The sequence below is a fragment of the Acomys minous genome (genome assembly GCF_964271855.1).
Source record: "Acomys minous genome assembly, chromosome: 14".
Lineage (NCBI taxonomy): Eukaryota > Metazoa > Chordata > Mammalia > Rodentia > Muridae > Acomys > Acomys minous.
Genome location: NC_140496.1, coordinates 16,881,063 through 16,898,842, shown reverse-complemented (window position 1 = coordinate 16,898,842; position 17,780 = coordinate 16,881,063). Strand labels below are relative to the sequence as shown.

At 49.2% G+C, this 17,780-nt stretch overlaps 1 protein-coding gene and 2 pseudogenes across 3 annotated transcripts in view; 2 read left to right on the top strand and 1 right to left on the bottom strand.

The window, feature by feature from the left end:
* The first annotated feature begins 776 nt into the window (after positions 1-776).
* LOC311583094 (cell division control protein 42 homolog) lies at positions 777-2,535 on the top strand (annotated as a pseudogene). Its single transcript has 2 exons — positions 777-782; positions 1,970-2,535. The product of its transcript is annotated as a cell division control protein 42 homolog (transcript).
* A 272-nt stretch (positions 2,536-2,807) lies between these two features.
* LOC311583093 (vascular endothelial growth factor B-like) lies at positions 2,808-3,615 on the top strand (annotated as a pseudogene). The gene is made up of 3 exons: positions 2,808-2,813; positions 2,910-3,421; positions 3,526-3,615. The product of its transcript is annotated as a vascular endothelial growth factor B-like (transcript).
* Positions 3,616-6,192: 2,577 nt separating this feature from the next.
* FA2H (fatty acid 2-hydroxylase) overlaps positions 6,193-17,780 on the bottom strand; it is a 48,869-nt gene continuing 37,281 nt past the window's right edge. Inside the window, exons 3-7 of the mRNA XM_084755253.1 lie at positions 16,913-17,055; positions 16,296-16,402; positions 10,372-10,544; positions 9,137-9,389; positions 6,193-7,600 (exon numbers count right to left, since the gene is read on the bottom strand). Coding sequence (XP_084611379.1) covers positions 7,521-7,600; positions 9,137-9,389; positions 10,372-10,544; positions 16,296-16,402; positions 16,913-17,055 — 756 coding nt within the window. The 3' untranslated portion in view covers positions 6,193-7,520. The remainder of the gene's footprint in view (positions 7,601-9,136; positions 9,390-10,371; positions 10,545-16,295; positions 16,403-16,912; positions 17,056-17,780) is intronic.

Here is a 17,780-nt window from a genome sequence, read left to right as displayed (position 1 = left end):
TTAATTGCTGAACCATCATTTCTTCAACCCCCACCACCTTATTTTTGATACAGGACTTCTCGCTGAGCCTGGAGGCCACCTTTTCAATTAGACTGGCTGGCCAGCGAGCCCTCAGGATCTGCCTACCTCCACTCCCCATAGCTGGAGTTACTTCCTTATGGTAGTTCTTTCTGGTATATTGTGTAAATTTTAATTCATTAATTTTTTTAATTTCAAAGATTTCATTTTGAATTTGTGTATGCCATAGCCAGAAACCAAACAGATGGGGCTATTCAGTTTTGGACTTTCAGCCTCCAAAACAGTCAGGGACTTCTTCAAAAAGTACCAATTCTCAGGCATCTTGTTATAGCTACATAAAATGAACTAAGACAGCTGGATTACAGAAGGTAGTCACATGTAAAAACAGGTGATGGCCCTGAAGACAGTCCTTAACCAACTCAGGGAGGGGGTGGCTAATGAATAAAGATTTTGGAGTCTTGTCTTCAGGTAGATAAACCAGGTAGGTATTCTCTAATGCTTCTTAAAGTTAACCCTTCCACAACCACTGCTCTTTACCTCTCAGTCACCTCCTATAATATGTCATCTTCATTGCTGTTCTTGTTTGAGGTTTTGCATTTAAGGGAGCCTAGATGAAGCTAGGATCCCCCCCTATTTGTGTTAGCCAAAACAAGAGATTTTCTTCTCTCTCTCTCTCTCTCTCTCTCTCTCTCTCTCTCTCTCTCTCTCTGTGTGTGTGTGTGTGTGTGTCCCCGTGTGAACGAGCATGTGTGTCTGGGATGAAGGTAGGGAGTTCTATCATTTTTCCAAGCTTTACATTTATTCTGTGATATGCTTTTTAGATAAAAATTCATTCATTGGGCAGAGTACCTGCGAAGAAAATTCCAGCCACTGAAGCTGTTTGGAAAATCATACACAGTGTTCCAATTTACTCCTCAAATAGTTAATGAGACAGGAAAGTCAGTTAAAAGAACAAGATGGGTAAGTTCTAGAATTTTAAAATTAATCACACATGTGATTCCTGTTCCAAACAGGAACACTGAGGAGTGCTGTAATGAGGCAGGGCTGTCACCAGAGGGCAGCAGAGGCCAGGGACCAGACGAAGAGGCAAAACCCAAAGGCTGATTCCTATTGGACTTTGCTACAAGTTGGTCACTATTCTGGGCACAAGTTACAAAGTTCCAAGGCAGAGATCAGAGTGAGAGCTAAAGTAAGAATGCAATAGAGCCGGGCAGTGGTGGCACGTACCTTTATTCCCAGCACTTGGGAGGCAGAGGCAGGTGGATCGCTGTGAGTTCGAGGCCAGCCTGGTCTACAAAGTGAGCCCAGGACAGCCAAGGCCACACAGAGAAACCCGGTTTCAGAAAAACAAAACAAAGAATGCAATAGAACAGTGTCTTAGTTAGGGTTTCTATTGCTGTGACGAAACAGCATGACCAAAAAGAAAGTTAAGAAGGAAAGGGTTTATTTGGCTTATACTTCCGTATTGCTGTTCATTATTGAAGGAAGTCAGGACAGGAACTCAAGCAGGTCAGGACCCTGGAGGCAGGAGCTGATGCCGAGGCCATGGAGGATGCTGCTTACTGGCTTGCTCCATGTGGCTTGCTCAGTCTGCTTTCTTATAGAATTCAGGACCACTCACAGTGGGATGAGCCCTCCCCCACTGATCTTTTCTCATGGAGGCATCTCCTCAGCTGAAGCTCCTTCCCCTCTGATGACTCTAGATTGTGTCAAAGTTTACACACAAAACCAGTCAGTACAGCTGACCCCTTGTCACCTTGACACACAAATACGTCACTATTAAGCTACAATCCTTCCTTTCTCGTTCATCCCCAAGATCTCACATTAAAAACATAAAAAAAAAAAAAAAAAAAAAAAAAAAAGGGCGCTGCCAATGCCTCAGGAGAAAAGCTGAAGTCAACATCTAATTTGAAATATTGAAAGTGGATACAAAACAGTTTCGGAGATGTAGACAATTAAGCGTGTTGCTGTCGGTGATGGTGGCTGTTGGTAAGACGTGTCCCCCGACATCATACACGACAACTTTCCATCACATATGTACTAACTGTTTTTTGACAATTATGCAGTCACAATTATGATTTGTGGAGAGCCATATACTCGTGGACTTTTTGATACTGCAGAGCAAGAGGATTATGACAGACTATGTCCACTGAGTTATCCATAAGTTATCCATAAGTCTTTCTACTGTGTTTTTCAGTGGTCTCACCATCATCATTTGAACATGTGAAAGCAAAGTGGGTGCCTGGGATAACTCTCCACTGTCCAAAGATCCTTTCTTGCTTGGGATGCAGACTGATTTCAGAGATGACCCCTCTACTATTGAGAAGCTTGCCAAGGACAAACAGAAGCCTGTCACTCCAGAGACGGCGGAAAAAGCCAGCACGGGATCCGAAGGCTGTCAACTGTGTGGAGAGCTCCACTCTCGCACAGAAAGGCCTAAGGCATGTGTTTGAATAAGCAATATTGGCTTCCCGGGAGGCTCCAGAACTCAAGAGCCACGGGTGTGTGTTGCCATGAGCCCCTTCTGGAGCCTTTTCTCACAGCTGGTGTCATTGTCATATATGTTGTTGCAATAATGACAAATGGCCATGGTATGCACACACTCCTCCCCTCCCCTTCCAGAGATAGTTAATTTTGAGTAATTGTGCATTGTCTGAAAAGCGATGACTGCTGGTTTTCCTTGCTAAAAACAACAATAACATCATCAACAACAAAAATCACCACAAACGTTTTGTTTTGTTTTGTTTGAAAGCAAGGCATGCTGTCCCCTTAGCCGCTGGGCTAGGGCGATGCGGGTACACCCACCCACCCTCCCACCCCTGCCGCCCCCACCCCCATCCCCCACCTTGCCCCCACCCCCACCCCCACCCCACTCCCATGGGCACCATGAGCCCCTTGCTCTGCTGCTTGCTGTGCTGCTGCAGCTGGCCAGCACCCAGGCCCCAGTGTCCCAGTTTGATGGCCCCAGCCACCAGAAGAAAGTGGTACCGGGGATAGATGTTTATGCATGGGCCACATGCCAGCCCAGGGAGGCAGTGGTGCCTGTGAGCACGGGGCTCATGGGCAGTGTGGTCAAACAACTAGTGCCCAGCTGTGTGACTGTGCAGTGCTGTGGTGGCTGCTGCCCTGCCATCGGCCTGGAATATGTGCCCATTAGGCAATACCAAGTTCGAATGCAGAGCCTCATGATCCAGTACCAGAGCAAGGGGAGATGTCCCTGGAAGAAGACAGTCAATTTGAATGCAGGAAAAAAAAAAAAAAATAGGAGAGTTCTGTGAAGCTAGACAGGGCTGCCACACCCCACCACCATCCCCAGCTCTGCTCTGTTCTGGCCTGGGACTCTGACCCGGGAGGACCCTCCCCAGCTGACATCTTCCACCCCACGCCAGCCCTAGGACCCTCTGTCCACTGCAGCCAGCACCATCAGCTCCTCCCCACCCCCTCCACCCCCCTCGGTTTCCCTGCTCCTCCCCCCCTCAGCCCCCCACCTCCCTCCCTGCTCCCCAGACCTGCTGCTGCAGCAGCTTCCTCAGCTGCCAAGGGCAGGGGCTTAGAGCTCAACCCAGACACAAGCAGGTGCAGGAAGCTGGAAAGTGACAAGTTGTTTTCAGAGTCCGCAGGGCTATTTGTCTCATGGGCCTCTTCCTAGTGGAAGAAGAGGGGAGCATGAGGGAACCAGCTCAGCCTGGAAAGAAGCTACCCCAGGACCTGGACCTTTTAGAGAGCGCTCCTGCCATCCTTTGTCTCTCAGAGCTACCTCACGTCTCTCATTAAGGGGTACATAATACTATCTCAGTTAGTCACCGTGGTTGAGTGAGCATCTTCTGACCTGCTCTGCCTGCCCTCACTATGAAGACCCCAAACCTCTACAAATAATGGGATTTGGGTCCTGTTATGGTAACTGTAACACACCCCAACCCCATCCTGATAAAAGAGATGGGAAAAAAAAAAAGCAAGGTATGCTTGAGATGACTGTAACAGATTAAATTAAATTGTCTGAGAGGCTCCCTGGCGCTATTTTGGAGGGCAATGTGGGACATCTTTGTGTCTTCTGTTTTTTTCCCTCCCCACAACCCGTCTCTCCTTGTGTGTGAGGAGGTGGTGTGTGGGTGGGGTTGTTTTGAAAAATTGTTAGCCAAAGGACAGCCCATGGGGGAGGGGGACAGGTTATCCCCACATCCCACTCCTTAGGTCTGCTTTAGCAAATCTGTTCCCACCTGGTGCTCTGAGGAAGGAGGCTAGAAATGCCTTCTTTAATAATGTGCTCCTTCTTGAAAGTTGCCTTTTTTCTCCACCCCTATGTGGATCCAGTCCTTGATGAAACTCAGGAAGGTGGGTGGAAGCTGTCACACCTCGCCTTCTAGTATGCACTCTACATAGGACTGTGACTTTCTTTTTCTTTTTTTAAAAGATTTATTTATCATGTATGTATGTATGTATAAATACCCTTGAAGGTCATGGTGTGGTTGGTACATGCCTTTTTTTTTTTTTCGAGACAGGGTTTCTCTGTGTAGCCTTAGCTGTCCTGGACTCACTTTGTAGACCAGGATGGTCTCGAACTCACAGCCATCTGTCTGCCTCTGCCTCCCAAGTGCTGGGATTAAAGGCGTGCGCCACCACCACCAAACTGGCACATGCCTTTACTCCCAAACAATGAAGGTAAAGTTAGTTTGTAGAAGGAAGCACCTGTGTTTGAAAGTGATGTCTAATAGAGTGTCAGAAAAGGTGACAAATCAGAGATTTGACAGACTAGGTAGGATACGCCCAACTCTCATGAGAAGAGAGAGGAAAGGGAAGCTACTTAAGAGGCAGTTTTACAGAGAGAGGAGGCAGTTTTTACCAGGATAGTAATAGAGAGATGGGTTGCAGAGAGAGAGAACTCAGGTGAAGACAGAATGAGCCAGAAAATGAGAAGAAGTCAGTAGAGCAGATTGCTGAGTTAGTTTGAGGCCAAGTAGAGCAACTCCGAGCCGAGAGAGAAGCAAACAAACCAGCTGGGAGAGGAGTCTGAGCCAGAACAGCTGAGTTGAGCCGGCCCACAGCTCAGAAAGAACATGTAAGGATGAGCCTATTACATTCTAGGCCTAGGTTAGAGCGTACAGAGGCTAGAAGCTTCCGGGACTAGACCTAGGTTGGCAGAAGGAGGCAGTGAGCCTACCAGATAACAATTGAGCCAGGAGATTAAAAGTTACTTTTACACGGGTGAGGTGGCACAATAGCGGAAGGACTTGTCACCAAGCCAAATGACCTAAGCTTGATCCCTGGGATCTGTAGCAGGCCCCCAGACCTTAGCACAACTGACTCCATGATGGAAATACCGTTCTGACCATAAAACTCAGCGTGTAGACGGCACCTCCTGCCAAAACTAAAACAAAAACCTGCTCCATCAAAGTCCGTAGTTCTGGCAACGTCTCCACGTGGACTACCCTTGCCTTTTGGCTTCTGTGGTTCTGCTTCTGGCTAACTGTTCCTGCCACCTGAAGTGTGTCAGCCTAGGATGTGGGTTTGCGCTTAAAAGCTCACCCTGGGGAAGGCTCAGTGCTAACCTAACTCTTGAAGACTGTCCACCGACTTCCACACGTGTGCTGTGGCAGACAGGTATACATACATACAGAATAAATAAATAAATGTAATAAAGAAAAAAAATTAAAAACCAAGTAAGCAGATAAGAGTCAGACAGCTTTGTTTTGTTGTTTGCTTTAATATATTTTATTTATTTATTTTTTACTTCATATGCATTGGTGTTTTGCCTGTGTGTATGTTTCCATGAGGGTGTTGAATCCCTTGGAAATGGAGTTGCAGACAGTTGTGAGCTGCCATGTGGGTGCTGGGAATTGAACCTGGGTCCTCTGGAAGAACCACAAGTGCTCTTAAACCATCTCTCCACCCCCTGTTTGTTTGTTTTTTGAGACAGGGTTTCTGTGTGTAGCCCTGGCTGTCCTGGAACTTATTCTGTAGACCAGACTGGCCTCTGACAGACACCCACCTGCTTCTGCCTCCGCTGGGATTAAAGGCGTGCGCTATGATGCTTAACCTGTCAGCTAGCTTTTTATTATCTCATCCTCTGGCAACTATGTACAGCCTGCTCAGTGTCATAACATCTTTCTCCTTTTAAACCAGTGTCCTTCCTTCCCAGTCATGGTGGAGTCCAGGCACCATTAACAGACACCAATGGGCCTTTGTTGGTTTCTTCTCAATGTTTTATTTTTCAAAATATACAATTTATTTACATATTTATTTCACAACTGCAGTTTTGCATATTTATCCCCAAATCTCTAGATAGCTTCACCGTAAGCAGTACAGAGCACAGGACTGGTCACACGGCTCCTCGTTAGCCTTTGCACCCATTGAGTTTTTGACAAGTTTCAAGTAGTAATGGCTTGTGGGTAAGAAAGGAACAAAAAGGAAGGCAAGATTTTTTTTTTTTTAACAATAAGCTCAATACATAGGATTAGAAAGGGCCATCTGACCAGCTACTTCATTTGGGGCCAGATTATGACTGTTTATGTAGTTTATAAATAAGACTGCAGGAGCAGTGAGGACTCTGGTTACAAGGAAGAACGGTCTGAGAGGCGAGGAAGGCAAGAAGGCACCACACGAAAGCCCCTTCTTGGCTTCAGGAGGCACTGCTGGGGGGGTCCTGAGTGGAGCAGGCGTCTACCTGTGCAGGTGAAGGCCCAGAGTGGCTGGGTCTAGGGTAGGCTCTCACCAAGGCAGAGATCTCTGGAGCCTCTGCTGGGGAGCAGTTTTGTGGTTGGGGGGGGGGGCAGCAGGGAGATAGAGAAAGCAGCTGTTGATCCCAAAGACAAGGGCCAGGGCTCCTGTCAATCTTGTAGAAGATGCCAGCCACCCCCATGTTTTCTGCCTAGGTGGGTAAGTGCCAGATTACTTCCACTGAGACAGCGGACAGTAAGTTGGTATCTGGGGTTGGCAAGGACCAGACTGGCTGTCCTGGGGTCTAGGAATGGCCTGGAGGCATCATGCTGTCTCTTCTTGGGATAGCCCTTCATTCACTTCTGAACCATCAAACTCTCTCAAGAAAGGGCAGGAGAGTAAGATGCGGCCGCAGGCCTGCACACCATGCTTCTGCTGTGGCATTTTGGTCCCTCTGCTGCATGGGGGATGCTCCCAGGGAGCCCAGAGTTCTAAGGCACAGGTCGGGGAGTCAGTTTCCTTCATGCCCCTTGGGGCCACTGTCTGGACCCTGAAGCAGCACTGAGGGTTGAAGCTTAGGCAGTGATGCCAATGGGGAGGTCATAATTCTCTGGGAGTGAGTCAGTCCTGAGGGACCACTTGGCTATAAAGAGGACGTTGTCCTCATAAAGCCAGAAGTGCAGTCCTGCCTTCAGGTCTCCACCAAGCCCCAGGGCTAGAGAGAGCCCATCCTGCCTGGCCACACTGACCTTAGCAGGGTCTGGATGGAGGTGGGGGTAGGGCAGGGTGCAGGGGCCGGGGGGGGGGGCGGGTAGACCAAGGGCAGAACAGAGAGGGTGTAGGGGTTGTCACTGCATCTTCGGGTGGGATTCCTCTGGAATGAGGGTGTGGAAGAAATAATCCCACAATTTAGTGCTGATGCCAAACCCTGCAGAGGGAGACAAACAGGGCAGAAGGTAAGGTAACGTAAAAGCAGAAGGAAATTCACTTGGGGAGGCAGAGCTAGGAAAGATTTCAACATCTGTCCACGCTGGCCTTCCTTCCCAACTCCCACAAGCCGAGGACCAAACACCTGTATTTTCAATGTTCCCCTACATACAGCTAGCATAACCCCAGATTCTTTAGGGGGCCTGAGTTCCTGGGCTGGCTTGGCCCTACCTGGGTTTCACACACTGTCCTTCTCTAGTTTTTCCCCCTTCCTTGCTGGGTCAAGTTCATGCCTGTTTCAGGGTGCCTTCAAGTTCATGCCTGTTTCAGGGTGCCCACTTCCCAGACATCAGCCACGATACCTTGTTCTCACTTGGGTCTCAGCTCCAGTGACATGGGTAGTGACTTGTTTCTTGAATTACCTCAGCTAGTGCTTTTCATGCCAGCATGCTAGCCACAAGGAGCACTTGGCTGCGAGTGCTGGGAGTGTGGCTAGGCGCTTCCGAGGAGCTGACTTCTGACTTCATTCAATTCAAAGTAATTTATGTTTTGTTGTGAACATACATATTTGAGTCAGCTACTGGATAACTCAGAAGTATGTTTGGAGCAATTTATATGGGGGAATCTGACTTTATTACAATTACTATTTACTTTTATTTTATGTGCGTTGGTGTTTTGCTTGTATGCATGTCTGTGTGAGGGCGTCAGATCCCCTGGAACTGGAGTCACAGGTAGTTGTGAGCTGCCATGTGGGTGCTGGGAATTGAACTGGCGACCTCTGGAATGGAGCAGACAGTGCTCTTAACCACTGAGCCATCTCTCCAGCCAGCTCCATAAATCTCTCTATTTCCCCCTGCCCGCCCCCCCAGACAGGGTTTCTCTGTGTAGCCCTGGCTGTCCTGGACTCACTTTGTAGACCAGGCTGGCCTTGAACTCACAGTGATCCTCCTGCCTCTGCCTCGAGTGCTGGGATTAAAGGCATGCGCCACCATGCCCAGCTAAATCTGTCTTTTTAACTACAAATTTTTATTGAAAAAAAAAACATAGATAGATCAAGTATTTCTGTTGTAAATTTAGCATATGAATTGAAATGTGCTCTTAATACAAAACAGATTTAGTATAAGGAGATGTGAGTGAGCTCATTAATGGTTTTATGTTAACTACAAGATGGTAATACTTTGGTTATTTTGGTTAAATATGTCATGAAATTTTCCTTCCCCCCACCCTCTCCCAAGACAAGATCTCACTATATACAGATGAGGGTGGCCTCAAATTCATAGAGACCTGCCTGCCTCAGCCTCCACAGTGCTGGGTTTAAAGCCACCATCCAGCCCGGTGGTTTCTTGCTTTATTTCTTTATGACACTTATCACCGTCTCAGATAATCTTTGCCGTATGTTGGTTTCCTTGTTTGTCCCTCTCTGCGTAGCTATAATAAAGCCCTCTGTAAGTGCCAGTCTCTGAACAGTTCTTAGTTGGGGCTGAATCTGCTGAATTAGTCAATAAATAAAAATAAAGGCCGGGAGGCCCAACTTTACCTGATTTCTGGTATTCAAAGTGATGCTTGACATGGTGGGCCTTCATGTTGTACATGTAGGAGCCCTTGTGTGGTGAGCCAAAGTGCAGGTAGTAATGGGTCAGGTCATAGACGACATAGCCCAGGAGGCCCCCAGTAAAGATGATGCCCCCCACAGGCCCAGGCAGAATGAGCTGCAAGATTATATAGAAGAAGGCGATCACCGGAGAGGCTGGAACCGGGGGGAAGACCAGACGGCTGCCATCAAAAGGTGCCTGTGGGCAGAGAGGCGAGGGCGTCAGAGGTGGCGTGTCAAAGTGCAGACACTTCTTATGGAGAATGGAGGGGAGCAGCGAGGTGTTCTCTCGAGGGGATAGTGACCTGTCCAGGTATCTTTGTTTTTGCCACGAGACAAGTATGTCCGTGTGCCTAAAAGACCCAGAGAAAATGTCCTACTCTTCATTTTCTATCCAGGATGGGACCTGGCAAATGGCCCAAGGGCACAGCATGCTCCTAAGACCACTTGGGTTCTGGGACTTGTTAGCTACTAGATAGGAGCCCTGACCTCAAATACCAAGCCCTTTGCGGGGGGGGGGGGGGGGGGCTTTTGGGAGACTTCGGTCTGTTGCTGTGTGGGGAGAGGTCACATCAGCAGCCTGCCCGGGCTTGACACAGTCTGTGGTGAGAGGATCAGAAGTTGAGCCTGATGCTCCCCCACTCCATGTCTCAACTGGAGGCTTCTTTGTTGAAGAGGGTTTACAGGGAGCCATTGGCTCTTGGCCCTCAAAGGAAGAGGGTGGGCCACTCAATTCCTTAACCTCTCCAAGTGTCAGTTCCCTTTGTGGAACGGGAGCGCAGGAGCACCATCCTCAGAAGACAGCGGTACAAGTCTGTTTTGTTCACTGGGGTCTAGTACAATGCCTATAGAGTATTCAAAGAACCATTAATGCATGAATGAAGGGTTGTGAGCATTACAGATGATGACGAATTTGGGTGATGCATAGGATCAAGTGTTAACCATCATGGCCTGTGCACAATGTTGAGAGTATGCACGCATCGTACATTGTCCCCCGCCTGGCTCAGACTGCAATGTCCAACCCAGCCACCGCCTTGAGAAATCTCAAACACCTTTGGTTTCTGTCACTTCCAGCCCAGAACCAGATTCTCAGGAAGACTCTTGGGAGCTGATGATAGCTTCAAGGCTTCCTGGAGCTGGCTGCATGGGGTGGGGCCTGGGGTGGGGTCCATAGTACTCACCTTGTGGTGCTGACCGTGCATAATAAAGTGCAACATGATGAGGTAATGGCTGCTGCTGGGGGGCTTCATGTGGAACAGGAAGCGGTGGATGAAGTACTCTATGAAGGTCCACAGCAGCACGCCTAGCACAAGGAGGCCTGGGAACATGGACTCGGGCACCGCCACTGAATAATCTGCAGAAGAGACAGACAGCTAGGTGGTCAGGGTTGGTGACTGCCTTGCACACCCGTGCCTGGTGGCTCTGAAGTTCTTGCCTTGTTTGCCACCCGGGGTAACTTGGACACTGTTGTCCTCTGCCTAGTAGCCACGGGCAGGCCACGCCGCCAAGTCCTGTGGGGTGGATCTGCAGTAGGCGTGAGAAGGGTGCTTTTCTAGAGTGATGGGGGTCACTGGTCAGAGAGCTGTTTTCCAGCAGGGGACAGTAGGTGGCACAGCTCTGGCTGAGTGCTGGCTCTCTACCTAGAAGGGTGACTCAGTGATGTGGGGGAGTGGGGGGAAGGAAAGAAGACCATCTTGGAAGAGCATTCAACGCCAGCAGTTACCAGTGAGAGAAGTGAGCAGCTGGGAACGGGTGGGCAGGGAGGGCGTGGAAGCCTAAACGCAGACGTGTCAGTAGGCTTGAAATCATGGTGTCTGAGGAAACCGATCAGCCTGCACGGATGTAGGGAGGCCGAACAGGTAATCATCAGGGTTGAAGTCCTTGGGTCCCAGCCCTCTGAGGACCCTGCTGGTCTTGCGGCTCTCGTCTTTGATCTGTAGGAGACCTCTGCTCTAGCCCCGCCTGCTCTCGTCCACTTTCCTCCACACCCACCTCCCCTTCGTGGCTTTACCCTTTTGCAATAGTTAATTTTCACTGTCAGTTTGACTAGATTTAGCATCTCCATGGAGATTCACCTCTAGGTGTTTCTGTGAGCGTGTTTCCAGAAACACTTAAACTGAACAGGGAAGAGCTACCCTGAGGGCGAGTCCCAGCATCCCCAGGACTGGAATAAAAAGGAAGAAGGGAGCTGAGCTGTACTCATCTCTCACTGCTCCCTAACTGCGGGCATGAAATGACCAGCTAATTCATGCTCCTGCCTCCAAGCCTTGATGGACTAGCCTCCGACTGGAAGCCGAACCAATCTCTTCTTTCTAGTTGCTTTTGTCAGGGAATTTGTCACAGTAATAAGAAAATTAGTTGTAGATCCTTCTTCCCCAGAAGCCACTGCTTTAGCCATAATTCTTTTAATAATTTATTTACTTATATTTTATGTACTTTGGTGTTTTGACTGCATGTATGACTGTGTGTGGGTGTCGTATCCCCTGGAACAGGAGGTACAGGCGGCTGTGAGCTGCTATGTGGGTGCTGGGAACTGAACCCAGGTCCTCTGAAAGAGCAGCCAGTGCTCTTAATCACTGAGCTATCTCTCCAGCCCAAGATATAATTCTTAAGCACAACACAGTGGTGCACGCCTGTAATTCCAATAATCGGGAGGCTGAGGCAGAAGGATCATTAGTACAGAACCAGTTTGGGTGACACAGTGAGAGCCTGTCTCAAAAAGTGTACCATTCACTTTGCCCACAGGAAGGTATAGCTCAGTAGTTTCTAGCAAGTTTTGAGTCGTGTGCTCATCATTCAGTTCCGGGGACCATATGTCCCTTCTCAGGCTCTACTGTGAAAACTGTCCCTCTGTCCCTCAGATTGAAGCCTTGACCCTACAAACTCTCTGCTTCATAACTGATTTTATTCACAGATTGGCAGTGCCCCGATCTACACTTCCACCCCACCTTTGGCTGGCCACTTGCCACCTCGTATCTCCATGTGGCACACACAAGGCCCAGAGATAACCATTCTCAAATGAAACAAATTGTCTTTTTTTTTTTTTTTTGTCCTCATCCCTCCAGGCTAGTCACTGGGGTTTCCAAGTCAAATGGCTAGTTTTATGTGACTTGTGGATCTCACGTCCACTTGCATTTTGCTTGCTGGCTTACTTATTGTTGAGATAGCCTCCTCATAAGCATACGGGTTGCGGGGAAGAATGAGGACATAGTTGTTTCTCCTGGCAGCCTCCGCAGTGCTAACATTCACTGTCCTGCACCACCATGCCCAATCTGTAACGTAAGTCTATTTGTCTACCTGGATCCATCCTTCTCAGTTCACTATTTGTCTTTCTTTCTAGACATTTATTGGGGTGTGTGTGTGTGTGTGTGTGTGTGTGTGTGTGTGTGTGTGTGTGTGCACGCAGATACACAGGAAGACCAGAGGTGTCTGATCTCCTGGAGCTGGAATTATATAACAGCCATCGGCTGCCTGACATGGGTGCTGGGAACTGAACTCAGGTCCTCAGCAAGAGCTCAGACTTTGTGCCGTGTCTCCAACCCCACCTTCACTGTTCTGAATCCCACCACCTTGCCACCCGTCACCCCCAGGGCGGCATCAGAGATCTCCACCCCTGCTTCTATACCTTGTGAAATCACTCTGTGTTACCTCATGGCCTTCAAACAAAGTCTAGTCCCCGTGTCCCTCAAGTGTTGACCTTGCAGACATGTCACCTGGGTAGGGGCTCCTTGGATGTGCCATGCCATTTTCTCCTGCATATACAATTTTGCTGATGCGCTCTTCTCCGGAGTCCCCCCTGCCTTTCTCATCCCGTGATGGCCCATGCTGATGTTTCCACCCACTTCTGCCTGGCTTGCAGATCTTACTCTGCCCTCCAGCACCACCCTCAAGCACTAGGTTCAGTGGTGTCATTTGCTACTTTGCCCCAAACTTGGAGTTACTTTTTTTTTTTTTGTAAGTGAGTGTGGTCTTCTCCACGTGTCCAGTGCTTAACACAGCAGGCTCACAGAGATTTATCAGGAGAGAAAACGGGTAGAGGACAACCCCTGTAGGTTTGTGCCTGGATGGAATTTGATCTGTGCCACCCTATGAGCAGGCCAGGCTGGGGAGGGTAGACAGCTTTGAGAGGTACCTCTGAAGGACCTAGGCCACCTACACACTGTGGGCAGCCCTAGGACCAATGGCCAGGAGGGCTGCTGAGGAAGAGGGAAAACAGGAGTTTTTTGCCCAGAGGAGTCAGGCCATACTTCCTTTTGAAAAGTGGCTCCATAAATGTCTAGGTGCTAGGGAGTGGACATGAGACGCAGCTACAATGGGATCCCAGGGGCTCCATCCCTCTCTAAAAGCTGGTGTCTTCCTTGAGCTTGGACTATTCCTTGACACTCCAGCTCTTCTGTGTTTATTTCAGGCCATCATTTGTCCAGAAGCTGCAACCGGACCTCACTGAGTGTCCCTTTGCTTTGCTTTGTGGGTTCCTATTTGCTCTGCCCGTGACTTGTACCTTGCAAGGCACTCTGCAGGGTGAGGAATGAATGCATGACCCAGTGTGTCTCTCATGTCGCCGCTGTTTACTGGCACTGTGGCCACAGGCTTACTAGCTTGCCACACGGGACCTTTATTACACAGGCACATTTTAGCTGTCTGCAGAGGCCTGTGATGCTGGGGAACCCTCGAATCACTGTCCTGGCCGTGCAGAACAGCCCTTTCCTATAGGTCAAGCCTCCACCCGCCTCCTCACCCCAGCATCACCCAGTCTGCCCATCCGGCTGGAGCTGGTACTGAGTGGCATCTCTGGAGGAATCCAGCAGAGGGACCTGGGCCAAAGCTTTAGCGTCCCCTTCCCCCTCTGGCCACCAGCCCTGGCGGCCCTACCACTGTTGGTAATTGTTAGGGGATTGCTGGGCAGACAGTGGGCGATTCAGTGAGCAGGCCTCTGAGCAACAAGCCCTGTGCTGTGCCTGAGCTATTCAGCGTGGGCTGAAAAGGGTAACCGTGGCTAGTGGGATGTGCACGGTAACCCTCTGGGTTCTGGGCTGGGTTGTGGGGCCACTTTCCACAGTTTGCTCACCCCCTATCTCGGGTGAGGCAGATAAACTGAGGGTCCCAATGCTGTAGGAGGACCTTGGCTTACCCTTGGGGGATGTAGGAAGAAGAGAAGCCTCTGTCTGTAGAGGGAGGAAACTGTCTGGTGCATGTTGGGAACAAACTGTGACCAGTCAGGGGAAAGCAATACTCCAGGCCACACCTTAAGGCCAGCAGATTCTGGGCAGGAGGCATGTGGTGTGACTGGAGGTTGAGGTAAGCATTGAGTCTGTGAGCCAAGATGGCAGAGAAACTCAGTTCTATGCATTCTTAGGGTAAATAGCCCATATCAGACCCTCCCTGTCTCCCATCCCCTAACTAGAAGCTGGGTGGCAGCTGGTGTCCACATCCCAGGCTGTAAATGACCCTGAATTGCGCATTTAATGTTTTTAGGCTCTATCTGGTGCCTGTGTATTCATTTGTGTGTGTGAACGCACATGTGTCTGCAGGTATGTGTGCTTGCGTGTGGAGGCCAGAGGAAAATCTTGGGTGTTGTTCTTCCTTAAGATCTGCCCAATTTTTTTTTCTTTTTTTGGAGACAGGCTCTCTCAATGGAACCTGAAACTCGCCAATTAGGCTGAACTGGCTGGCCAGTGACCCTCCAGGGCCCATCTGTCTCTTGTCTCCTGAGCTCTGGGATTACAAGCGCTCACTGGCAAGTCGGGCTGTTTATATAAATTCTGGGGATCAAACTCAGGTTCGTGCTTGTGCGCAATCATTTTACCAACTGAGTTAGCTTCCCAGTCCCTTTCTTGACTCTATTTTTAATTAATTAAAAAAAAAACACCTGGGAGATAACGTTTCATGAACATAACCATGTACTGTGTGATGTTTTGACACGTGTCTGCCTTCTGGAACAACCGTGTTTCCTCAGCTCTGAGAGGGTATAACAATAGTGCCTTTCCCATGGGGCTGCTGAGAGGCGTCTTGGGAAAGTGCATGGTCTGGCAAATGCTAAATACATGGAGCAGAGAGGATCAGGTGTCACTGCCAGGCTCAGCTTCTGCTTTGTGGCCCGTAGCTTTGAAGACAGCCTGTGGCACTTGCAAATCTTTCTTCCAAGTTCTCCTTCAATCTGTGACATGAGCATGGCCTCATCACCTTCAGCTGTGCTACCTGATATACCGCTTACATTTCTATCTATCTATCTATCTATCTATCTATCTATCTATCTATCTATCTACCTATCTATCTATCATCCTTTGAGGTAGAGACTCACTATACAGCCCTGGCTATCCTGCATATGCTGTGGTAGATGAGGCTGGCCTCCAGCGTAAAACAATCCCCTTGCCTTTGATCTTCAACTACTAGGATCTCAGATGTGCACCCTCCTGCCTGGTCTTCAGTCAGCCTTTCAGTGAGGAGTTTTAGGCTGTACATATACTGTTATTTGAATTAAGACAGAGCCTCTCCAGCCGGGCATAGTGGCGCATGCCTTTAATCCCAGCACTTGGGAGGCAGAGGCAGGTGAATCTCTGTGAGTTTAAGGCCAGCCTGGTCTACAAAGTGAGTACAGGACAGCCAAGGCTATGCAGAGAAACCCTGTCTCGAAAAACAGACAGACAGACAAACAAAACAAAAACAGAGCCTCTCTACGCAGCTCTGGCTGCCCTGGAGTGCTAATGTGTATAAGGATATCCTCAACTTGTAAGGCTTGCTCTTCCTGTCTCCACTTCCTCAGGCTGTGGATGTGGGGGGTAGGGGTGGGGGGGGTAGGAGTGGGGGGAGTGGGGGTTGAGTACCACACTTGGCACTCTGCTCTTAATCTCAGGAAGACATTCCCTCCCTCTGTCTTTTTATTGCTGTGACACTTAACGATATGATTTTGTTAAGTTTCTGCTCATGTGTTGCTTGCTTTTGTATCCATGGGTTGAGGAGGACATTTTTTTTTTCTTACGCTAAGCCCCACTTTAAAGTGTTTATATTGTGGTTTTCTATGCTTATAGGAACTGGAGACCATGGAAGGCACAGTTTCCTGCCTTCGAGACTCATGCGAACACGTCAGGAAGAAGCCAGTTGTTACCTGTTGTGAATGATGTGAAGAGCCGGATGTTGCCTTGACTGAGCGTTCGGTAGTAGGACCAGCTTAAGTACAGCACCAGGGGCATCCAGATGATGGGGACAGAATACCTGTAGGAGGGCCATCCGGGTGAGAGAGGTGTATAGTCATGGACCGGGGGCAGGGCAGGGGGTGACACAACACAGTCCAGCTTCCCTGAGGCATACGTTTTTAACTACAGAAAGTATGTGGAGAGCCATGGTCAAAAGTCGCAATGGCATCGGGAGCAGGGGGAAAGAAAAGAGAAGCTGTGAGTCCATCTTTTTGAGACAGCAGAAAAGAATTATGGGTTACCATGGCTACTGACTCTGGGCCGCTTCGTAGACACTGCCCTCTTGTGGCAGGAGGACTAATTGCAGGAAAAATTGTTTCCATGGGCATTAAAGGCTTCTAACCGTACATAGGAGTCTGGAACCCAGATGATAGATAGAACCACGTGCAGGAACTGATTATGGCTACAGCCTGTCCAACCCTCCCACAAAATTTACAGAATAGGGGCCCAATTGTTTCCTGCATCTATATTTTTACTGGTATTACCAGAAGAGAGGGGTGGGCCATCTCAGACCCTGCGTGGTTCTCACCAGTCAGTCTTGGAGAACGCCTCCATGAGGTCTGAGTGGAAGAGGCGAATGGGCCTGGCCACTGGCTGGTGAACCCACTCATCGTACTTCTCTCCCAACTGGCCCACCTGCCACAGGAGGGGCTTCTGCCAGTCCACTAGGTCCTGCAAGAGACACATTGGACCCTTGATATTCATACTTCTAACATCCATTTCCACATCTCTTGGCTCTGGCATCCTATTCGCGAGCACCATCTCGGCTTGTGTGGTCTGTGTGGAGCCACCCACACAGTGGCTTTGAGAGAGGGAACTCCAGATCTAACCACGCTGCCCCCTCCAGCCCCAAGATGTGGAATCCAGAACAGGACCAACGGCCTAAGCTTGCTTGGACCAAGAGCCATCAGATACCTGTCCCTCACACTGGGGTTGCTAAGTTGGCAGGGTGTGAGTCTGCCGTTGCCACCAGAGGCCAGCTAATGACCCAGACAGCACTGAGGATGGCTAACCCAAGAGCTAGGTGGGCTAAGTGTTATGACGATGTCTAAGAGCTCATGCTGGACTCAATACATAAAAAAAAAAAAAAACACATTCTGCATCACTGGGGGCTGCATCTTAAATGTAGGAGGGCCTCTTCCCTCCACTGTAGACTCCCTTCTTGATGCTGGCCTGGATTGTTGATCCATCTGTTCATTCAAATAGCCACTCACTCAGTCATTTGCTTAACATTTGATTTTTTTGTGCATTTTGATTTTTGTGAGTGTGCTAGGCACTGGAAAGAATCAACAGGTATGCAGGAGACCACCTTTGTTTCACACAGCTTGAATGCTTAACGTAAAGACTCTGGAGTCAGTCCTGGGTTCAAAGCCTGGCACTACCACTCACTGTATGAC